Below are 11,330 nucleotides of genomic sequence, written 5' to 3' on the forward strand. Positions count from 1 at the left end.
AAAGATTTTATATAGACTCTTTGTATGTGTAATATTTTTCTTGATTTAATATACAACAGTGGTTTAAAAACTAAAAGAGATGATTACGGAAAATGATTAAGCATATAAACATACACAAAAATGGAATAATATATAAATAGAAAGGCTTTATTATTAATTATTAAATCGACAAAGCTTCAAATGCAACATAATTAATTAATTAATCTAATACATCTAATTCAAATTAACGCGTGACAGAAGACATGGTTTGTATAAAAGTGAGTATCAAGAGAACAGCAGCTGCAATAGTTGCTGTACCTCTCCAGATATCGCTAAAATACATTCTTTTCAATTTTACCCTGTTTTGGTTATATGGATCATCATGATATGCCCTCAGATCCTGATAAATTTTATTGTAATGATTTCCAGCTAAAGGAATTTCAATTGCAATTTTGTTAAACAAATTTGCTAATGCCTCACTGTCGCCCATCTCGTTCCAAATAATTTCCTTATCTACAAGCAACTGCGCATCCCTTTTGTCTTCGATAAGAGAGCCTAATAGTAAAACATAATCACAGACGATAGTTCGATTTGGATAGCAACATTGCTCCAAAGCCATTACGTTCCGAAATTTAGTATCTGTCTTGTGGTTAACGGTTAACTTTGGTATTGTCAACTCGCCTTCTTCAAATCTGATCACAAGTCGGCATTCTCTTCTAGGAGTGTTATGCCCAGGAAAATAAAGGGCTGACGTGGGAAAGTCACGTGAAGGGTGACCTGCTCCCGTCAGAGCAACACGCACACGTCAGACCTGTCAAATGATATGGAGCTCACACGCGTCCATTTCCCTGCAATAAGTCGTGCGATGTCAGCTTGGGAAAAGGAAAATGGGACGTAAAGCCGGATTATATCCTGACCATCACACAAAACTATGGATTTAATGATGATTATACGCTTCAGTTTGATATAAAATGAAGGAGACCCCTTCATTAAGGGGATTCGGCCATTTTTCATACAAAGAAATCTCTCTCTCTCCTGTAAACATTTTTACTTTTTCAACTTATGTAAGTCAGCCCGCAGTCGCGACCTGACCCACACTAACATCAATACAAATCAGTGGACGTAGGACTTGCTACCTTAGCATCCGAACCACTTAAAAAACTCCCTTTGCATTTATTTCGCTTTATATATTCCATTCTCACGTGTATTTAACGGCCAATCAACGATACGCATGTGAGAATTCGTTGGTGCTTAAAGTGAGCATCAACAAGGAGCAAGTTTAAATTTCACTCCTGATTCATGTAGCTTTGTGGCACAAGGTATAGAAACATCATCATCTTCATGATCAATCTCATGTGCCGGGAACTTTTCCACTAGAATAGCTCTTTGCAAATCGGTGAAATGTTAAAACTTTTTTTTGTCACGCACACTACCACCAAACTTCCGAAACCTGAAGAAGTTAATACAAATATCATTGAACGAAGGACTACTGGCAACTAACTTGTATAATCCCTCAAGTGAAAAATATGGAAGTTGATTTCCCATTAATAGCAAGTCCGACTTTAAACCATATCTTTGCGCTAGTATACATAGAAAAATGTCACTTCCAATATCTCTCTCAAAATCCTTTATAAGGAGCTCTATGATAAAAATAGCATCACGTAGAATCATCTCTACATACGCGCAACTCTCCTCTCAGAAGCTCTTTCGAATCATTTTCTCTTGGTCTTTGATGAAGTTGGAAACTTCGTCAAATTTCTCACGAGGTGTTCGGTCGCGTAAGTCTTTTACATATCTCGATTTTTTCTTTTCCATGTCTTTTAATTTACCATTGTGAAAATGGCCTATTGAAACTATTTTAGGAGGAGTAATACTACACATACATCATTTTTATATAACATTTTTCATACAACATTATGTGGCAAGATATGATTGAGTGAAAATTTAATTTTAACTTTAAATTAGCCAATCATATATTGCCACATAATGTTGTATGAAAAATGTTGTATGGGAATGATGTATGTGTAGTATTATTCTTTTAGGAGTGTAGGCTTCTGCATTTCCTTTACGAATACTTTCAGGGACTATAAATATAACACTTTGAAAGATCAGGCTCCCAGTCTTCCTTAATGTCAATTAGCCAATTATTGTACTGATTAGGGGTGAGCGGTTCCGAGTATCCTACATTTTCCGAGGGAACCGGAACCAGAACCGCACAGTGTAGTTCCCAAAAAAAGGAACCGAAACCAGAACTGCACAGTGCAGGTTCTTCAATTCAAGGAACCAGAACCTAAAATGCAGGTTCCGGTTCCTTTCCCGGGTATCCTATACAAAATTAATTACCCCCCTATTAGTTTAAAAAATAACAAAAATACCTTAAAAGTTTACAAATACACCCCTAACAAATTTTGATTACTCATTCATTTGTATCCAATGTAACTCATGACCTGTAAATTTAATATTATAAATTAATAATGTTTATAATGTAATATAATAATGTTGTAATTAATTAAGTAATTATTAAATTATAATGTAATGTTATAATTAATTAAGTGATCATACTATAATTTAATGTTATAAATACTTATAATTATTTAAATAGTTATTTAACTGTAATGTTATAATCAATTAAATTTCTAATAATTTAATTAATTACTTATGTTTAATGTTTATAATATAATTTCATAATTAATTAAGTAATCATTTAATTATGTAATGTTATAATTAATTAAGTGATCATACTACAATATAAATTATAATGTTATAATTAATTAAGTAATATACTATTTAATTATAATTAATTAAATTGTTAATCATTTAATTAAGTATTATAATATTGTTTATAATAGAATGCTATAATTAATTAAGTAATCATACTATAAATTTATAATGTAATGTTATAATTAATAAAATTCTAATTATTTAATTAAGTATTGTGTAAATTAGTAAATTACTAATGTTTATAATATAATGTCATAATTAATTAAGTAATCATTTAATTATGTAATGTTATAATTAATTATGTAATCATATTATAATGTAATGTTATAATGAATTAAGTAATCATGCTATAAATCTTTAATGTAATATTATAATTAATTAAATTTTTAATCATTTAATTAAGTTTGTACTAATGTTTATAATGAATTGTTATAATTGATTAAGTAATTATACTATAAATCTATAATGTAATGCTATAATTAATTAAATTTCTAACTATTTAATTAAGTAATATACTAAATGTTATAACTTATAAGTCAATTAATTAAGTAGTAATCAATTAATGTAATGCTATAATTAATTATATTATAAATCAATTAAGTAATTTTATAAAATTATAATTAATTAAGTAATCATTTAACTATAATGTAATGTTATAATTGATTAAGTATGATATTTAACTAGTAATAAAATTTATTAATGTTTATCAATTTATCATATATAATTAATTAATTGCTAATTTGCTATAGATATACTTAGAACTTGATAATTGAAGTAAATAACTAAATATATTATTATTCAATCAAATATTATATTTTATTCAAAAATAATTATTTTAATAACATTAAAAATTTAAAATACTTTTAATTGGATCATAATTCTAATTATTCACTTAGTTAATCAAAACTTTAATATTAATATATTATAATATATTAAAGTTTTTAATATGGTGTAATATATGTAATAAGTATAATTGTATATTTATTTAATTAGGTTATTCTAAAAATTTAACTTTTTCTATTTTAAATTTTTTTATATGTAAAATAATAGAAACCCCCTATTATTCACATTTCACAATTATTTCATTGCAGTTCAGGTTCCAAAACAGGTTCCAAACAGGTTCCAAACAGGTTCCAAAACAGGTTTCAAACAGGTTCTAAAACAGGTTCCAAAACAGGTTCCAAGCAGGTTCTAAAACAGGTTCCAAAAATTGGTTCCAAATAGGTTCTAAATCGGGTACCCGCTACAGGTTCCAAACAGGGTACCCGTTTTAGGTTCTTTTTCCATGTTTCAGTTCCGATTCCTCTACACACAAGAACCGAAACCAGAACTGTACAATATCTGTTCCAATAAAATGAAACCGGAACCTACCCACATAGTGTCGGTTCCGGGTAGTTTCTGGTTTCGGTTCCGGTTCTATCCGCAGGTTTCGATTCTACCCGTGCTCACCCCTCTACTGATCCTGGTTAATGGAAGAACTCTTCTCCATGTTCATACTGTAGTACATCCTAGTTAATAACATAACAACAATGATAAAATTAAACCTCAAACAGAGATCATTTTTGTCTTTGATATTGATATTAATTACATAAAATAGTATTTAGAATTTATTTTATGAATATATAAGACAGATTGCGCATGAACTTTGGCTCTATGGATCTTGGATATATACATTGTTACAAATGCCCAATATATATGAGGGATTACGTTAAACCCCCTCAAATATTGGTAACTATTCGGAACCCCCAGCAGTCATCAGTCAAACTAGTTTTAACTGGATAAAGAGTAAAAGAATAAATGTACCTAATTTTTTACAATAATTAAGGGTAATTATTTTACACCCCTTCAAACTCAAAAACTCAATTACACACCAAAAAACTCTACACAGTACCCCACAGACCCCCATAAATATGGGAGTCGACTAATTTTGATTTTTGACAAAACACAATTTCAATTTATCCGAATCATATCTTGAACTTGACTATTTTACTCAAAAATTTGTCAACAACTTATTTCTACATAAGAAAATAAAAAAACTAAATAAAATTAAAAAAAAAGTCTTAAATAATATAAACCCTTAATCTAAAATCGCAAATATTTAAATGAAAAAGAATTCAAAATAAAAAATTTAAAGAGTCAAAAAAATTAGGAATACTTCAAAAACTTATTTAAACAACCTTAAAAAAAGGAGCTATAATCTAAAAACATTTTGCCAAGTTCTACTATCGAGCTACGGGCCAATGTCAGCCACGATGGCAAAGACCACCATTTTTTGAGATTTGTTTTAAGAAAAAAAAAAATGTTTTTAATTAGTTTTTAGATTTTTTATCTTTAATTTTTTCAGATATTTATATTTTTTTCAGATTTCTTATTTCTAATATTTAAGACTTATTATATATTTTTTTAGATTTTTTAATTTATTTTTTATAATTTAATAAATTTTTTTTTTTAAATTCTCACGCGGGGGGTAGGTTGGGGTTAATGGGTTTTTGGGGCCTGTTGGATATAGATTTAAAGTGGGTGGGCGGATGGTGCTGGGGGCTGCTGGAGATTAAGTCAAAGCTGGGAATTAAGGTCGTTTTGCCTCATTTGCTCAAAACTAATCAAAGAATCCTGACACCAACGGATTCATAATTATTGCCAATACCTAATAGATTTAGGAAAAACTTAGAGGGTTTAAATAACCTTATAATCTATGTAAGTAATAAGAGTATATCACGTCATTTTGAATTAAAAATAAATACTCCCAAATTTCTTTAAATAATAATATAATTAACAGCATCAATTACTGTTAATAACTAAAGGGTTTAATTAAAATTTAATATTTTGATCCCTCAAGTTTAGATGAGGAAATAATTTTGACCAGGATATCATCTGTTAAACCCATCCATTAAACAATAAATCAAAACCAAACATTTTTTAATTAATACTTTCTCTCCGTTTTCTCATTAACCAATTAACACACATTTAGTTTCTTTTCATTTTTTCAACCTGCACTAGCTTTTAATTTTCTCATTAACCAACAAAGAGTAGCTAGCTAGCTATACCACATATGTATATATAGTTGAATATAAAGGGAGTACTTGACAAAAAATTTAGGGTTTAACGACCAAAAAAGGCAAAAATTTTCAAATAAAAGTTAACTCTTCCATGCTTATTCTAATTATATAGTTAGAAAAAATAATGAAACTAAGTTTCTTAAATATTTGGCTGGAAATGTTTATTAAACAAATATAATGTTAACATAGTATCAAAACCAAAGTTTTAAAGTTCGAATCCCTACTTTCAACTGGATCAAGAAAAATTGAAAAAAAAAAAAAAAATCAAATTTCATGTAAAGGAGTTTATTAGACTAATATAATGTTAAGCTCTGGCCTATTACTTAAGTTTTTACTTAAGTTTTTAGATGGGATGACAAGTTAACAAAGTTCTGTCTTGAGTCATACTAGAAAATCATTCCATTTCATATATATATAGTTAATAATTTCTTCCAAGCGAACATCAATTAGCTAAAAATGCATGAAAGGTAAATAACTTAAACAAATCATAAAGACAAATAAGAAAAGTAAGTGCATGAAAACCTGAGTAATTTTGCTTGAAAAAAGATAGTTGTCTTTGGTCAGTTTCGAAAGCACCAGTGTCCAGAGTGTTGGAGTTGTCGACTACTTCAGCATGAATGGGTAACGCCCCCGAGCCCATAGACGGTTTTGGGCTTTTCCATGTATAACCGCTTTAGGATTTCTTTTAAGTTATTAATTCCTTATTCAGTTGAGCTTAGAAATATGAATCCTTATAAAACTAGGTTTAATCTCTTAAACTTAGTATATAAACATACTTTTCTCTTATTATGTGTGTGAGAGCAATTCATTCATTGTAAACGAGAGAGGTGAGACATATTGCAATAATATTGACTCAGCTGGATGTAGCCCACATTGGGTGAAGCAGGGTAAATCGCACGTGTTATTTTCTTTGTTTACTATTTGATTTGTTTTACTATTATATTTTGTTCCTGTTATTGTCTTTATTTCATTCACAGAGTTCCTACTACCGTAGCCCACAGGCATGTATTAATATCTACGGTATCTCTCTAGTCGCTCCCTTACTCTTTGCAATGTGGTTTTCTCTTCATCTCGAAAGCATCAGACATGCTTACAAAGCCAGTTACTGCTGATAAACATAAGCTCTGTATGAGCCTATTACACGTTGAATGATGATGATCAAGGATTCCAAGGCATGGGTTAGTTTTCTGGTATGTCAAAGCAAGTACCAAGGTGGAGAATTGTGATGAGTTTGACACTTCTTTGCCATGTCACTGCCAAGTCAGCAAGTCATTTTTAATGTTTGAAAAGTCAAATATTGTGGCCGTTTTGGAGAATGGAGGATCAATTTTAGCTTTGTCTTCGTGGCGTGGCATTCATTCACCTACAGCAAAAACAAATTCAGTTGCTCTCTCTCTTTTTGCAATGTCACACCATTCGGTTAAGATTCTTCTTGATCTTCATCCTACAATAGGAAGGAAGCTTGATTCCAGGTGGAAACTGATGCTGAGACCCTTTGATTGTATAAAAACTCACATTTGGTTAGTAGAGAGTGCGAGAGAGTTTATTGGAATCAAAGTGGTTAGAGTTTATCAATTAATCAGGTGTGATTCTTTCTTGTTATTGGATTTAAAGGTTAATATGATATGTAAATCTAAGGATATTGCAGATTCAATGAAATACTACCTTGCCTTGAAGAATGGACGTAGGCCTTGAATGCTGAACCACTAAAATTGACTGTCTCTTTTATTTTTCTTGTTTTTCTCTTTATATCTTGATACCTATTGATTGTTATGTGATTGATTGTTTTTTAATCTTGTTGGGATTATTCATCTGAGAGCAAGTTTTATTATAAAGAAACTCTCTTCTTCTGGATTGTTTGCTTCGCTTCCTGAAAGTGTAGAACTAGTGTGGGTGAATTTTGTATCAGATCAGTATATCAATTTGATAGAACTGCTCCAAAGCCGTTATATATATTGCTTCAATTGTGCACATATTTCAATCCAACGGTTTGAAAGAAAGCTTATCTTTAAATGATCACCGGCTAACTAGGTCAAGTTCATTTTAAAATAAAATGGGCAGAGGAAAGGCACGTGGAAAGAGTGATGAAATAAGATTCCACTATTTTGTCAACGTGAAATTTTTATTCTATTGGTTGGATGGATAGAGAACCAGCCCCCTCCCGCTATTGAGTTCCAATTGTATCAAGGGGTGGCCAATTACGGTATCTTAAAAAAAAAATCTTTACTTTATAGAAAGAAACATATTACGAGGTAGTTAGGTAAACATATCCACATGTTACCTATTTAATTAACAACCGTTAACCCAAGATTTAAAAAATATTATCTTTAAGACAAACTATAAAATATTTTTAACGGGATGGTGTCTGCACTAACTTTTAGCATTATTTTTTTTTTTATAATTTATTTTATACAGTTCATATATAGAGAGGCTTTTAACTTATCTTACGGTACGGTTGAGAACATACATGATTTACAATTTTGAAACCTAGGCTAGATCATATTATTTTATCAAATCAAAATACGTTATATATATCTTAAGATTAAGGCAATAAGACCTACTGAAATTGGTTTAGGCTTGCAAAATTTTTTCTCGGTGGATTAGAGAATTGAATTAGATTTAGCAATAACTGATAGAAACCTCTTCTTCAATTGTTTTCTCTGCTGACTTTCACAATAGTTAATAGTTTTTTCTTATCAAATTTAGATTGATTTAACAATGAAAGATGGATTTAACGAAATGATTGATTTAATGTACAATAGTGGTTTTAAAATTGAAAAGATTGATTATGGTGAATGATTAAACATATAAACATATATAAAAAGTGAATAATACATAAATAGCAAGACTTTATTATTAATTATTAAATCGAAAAGCTTTCAAATGCAAAGTAATACATCTATTTCAATTGCAAAAAAGAAGCCACAGTTTGCATAAATGTAAGTATCAAGAGTACAGCAGCAGCAATAGTTGCAGTACCTGTCCAGAGATCGCTGAAATACACACTTTTCAATTTTGCGCAGGTATGATTGCAAGGTTCATTATAGTGTTTTTTCAGTCGCTTAGAAATATCTTCGTAATGAACTCTATTTATGGTAATTTGTGTGCAAAGGTTGTTAACCATACGTACTATTGACGTACTGTTGCCCATACGATTGGAAATAATTCCCTCCTTAACAAGCAAATCCAAATCGCTTTTTTCGTCTATAAGAGAATCTAGTAGTTCAACATAATCACAGACGAGAGTAGTATATGGATAGTAACATTGCTCCAAAGCCATTATGTTCCGAAGTATAGTTTCTGTCGCATTGTCAACTGATAATTGTGGTATTCTCAACTCGCCTTCTTCAAATTTTATGTCAAATAAGCATTCCATTTGACTAGCACTGAATTTCACTCCTGATTCATGTAGCTTCGCCGCACTAGGTAAATCAACATCACTATTTACCTCATGTGACTGCTTCTTTGACTTCTGTTGCGGGTAGCTTTTCACTAGAGCAACTCTTAGCAAATCGGTGAAATGTTTAATCTCTGATTGATCAGGTACGCTATCAAACATCTCATTGGGACGGCGGAAGAAATCACAACAAAGATTAATGAAGGGAGGTCTACTGACAACTATCTTGTATAATCCCTCAAGTAAAAAATATGGAAGTTGATTTTCCAGTAATATAAAGTCCAACATTAAAGCTAATTTTTCTGTTGGTTTAATTTCCGGAACACTATCTTGCTCATCATCTTGCTCATAATTGCTCAAGAAGACCTCTATGATAAAAATAGCATCACGTAGAATCATCGTTACATAGTCATCATTGTTAAGCGTACAAGGTTCTGAATAACAATCTCGTATCTTCAGCTCGTGCTCTTGGATGAAGGCTAAAACTTTCTCACGTTTCTCAAGAGTTGTTCGTGAGAAAAAGTGATCTACATATCCCTCTTTTAGATTTTCCATGATGCCTAATTCTGTTTTCTGATGATGAAAAGGGCCTATTGAAATTGCTTGAGGAGTGTAAGTTTCTTCGTTTACTTTACGAATACGTGTAGGGACTCTATAAATACAACAATCAATATGACGATTCTGCGAGGCTTCCCAATTGTGAATTAGCATATTTACGATTAAGTGTCGTTCCTCACGGACCTCTCCATCAATGGAAGAATTCATTTCTATGTTCATATTATCGTACATCCTAGTTAACAACATGAACAACAACAATAAAATTAACCCTCAAATAGAGATCATTTTTTTTTTTTTTTGATATTAATATTAATTAGATTTCATAAAATAGCATTTTATATATATATAAAGCATATGTCCAATAGAGTAATGCTATGTTTACTCACGAACTTATTAACGTGTGTAAATATAAAACATAGTATGGATACTATAAGCATAGTACGGGTATCATATGTAATTTTAACAAAAGTGAATAAGATGATTAATAAGTTCGTGAGTAAACGTAACATTATTGATGTCCAATATATACTAAGGAAACTCTCTTATATATGGAAAATCACTCTAAACCTACTTACTCTTTCTCAGTTTTAACAGGATAAAAGGTAAAAGAGTAAACGCGTCAAAAATTTTTATACTCATTAATGGTCAATGTTTACACCCTTCAAAATCCAGAAATTCTAAACACTACGACACAGACCCCCAAAATAGGGGAGTTGACTTTTTTGACTAAACACAATTATAATTTATCCTAATCATATCTTGAATTTGACTATTTTACTATAAAATTTGTATACAACTCACTTTTAAATAAAAAATTTAAAATTAAATAGAAATTTAAAAAAATCTTTAATAATACAAACCTTAGCCTAAAATCATAAAATATTTAAATAAAAAAGAATTAAAAAATTAAGAATAATTAAAAAAAACACTTAAAAACCTTAAAACAAAAAATCTAAAAAACATTTGCCAACATTGGCCTCTATGGCTAAGACTGCTTTCTTTTAACCATTTTTTTTTTTTTTTAAAAGATTTGCATTAATTTATTTTTACTTCTTAAAACTTTTTCTAAATTTTTAGGTTATTTTATCTTTGATTTTTTAGATCTTTCTATTTTTTTTAATTATTCATATTTCTTATTTTGAATATTTCAAAAAAATTTAGGTGTTTTTCATACTTAACAGTTCCTTTTTCTTAATTTTTATATTTAAAAAAAAAAATTAAGTCTGACATGTGGGTGGTAGGTTGGCTTTAATGGTTTTTGGGGCTATTGGTTATGTTAAAGTGGTACTGTTGGGTGGTAGCGTGGGAGGGCCGAGGGGTGCTTAGATGAATTAAGTTGGGAGGTGGCGCATGTGAGGGCATTAAGTCATTTCACTCATTTGGTTAAAAAAACCGAAGAATCGTTCATAGTAATTACTTGTACTTGAGACTGAGAGGCTTGTAGATTTAGGAAAAAATTGGTGTGGTATGGGTTTAAGAATATCCTATGTGCACTTAATTACCAATATCTTATACAAGTAAAAGAGTATATCACATCACTTTAAATTAAAAAAAAAATTCCAAAAAGTACCACCAAATTCTTTATTAATAATAATTATGCACAAATGATCATAAAG

The 11,330-nt window shown here is 30.0% G+C and overlaps 1 protein-coding gene across 1 annotated transcript; it reads right to left on the minus strand.

The window, feature by feature from the left end:
- Window positions 1-8,658: 8,658 nt before the first annotated feature.
- Window positions 8,659-9,921, minus strand: LOC116131839 (UPF0481 protein At3g47200-like). The gene has a single exon (XM_031417505.1). The coding sequence runs from the start codon at window positions 9,919-9,921 to the stop codon at window positions 8,659-8,661; it is 1,263 nt and encodes a 420-aa protein (XP_031273365.1).
- Between the last annotated feature and the right edge of the window lie 1,409 nt (window positions 9,922-11,330).

Source organism: Pistacia vera, unplaced genomic scaffold (assembly GCF_008641045.1).
Source record: "Pistacia vera cultivar Batoury unplaced genomic scaffold, PisVer_v2 Contig244, whole genome shotgun sequence".
In the NCBI taxonomy this organism is placed as follows: domain Eukaryota; kingdom Viridiplantae; phylum Streptophyta; class Magnoliopsida; order Sapindales; family Anacardiaceae; genus Pistacia; species Pistacia vera.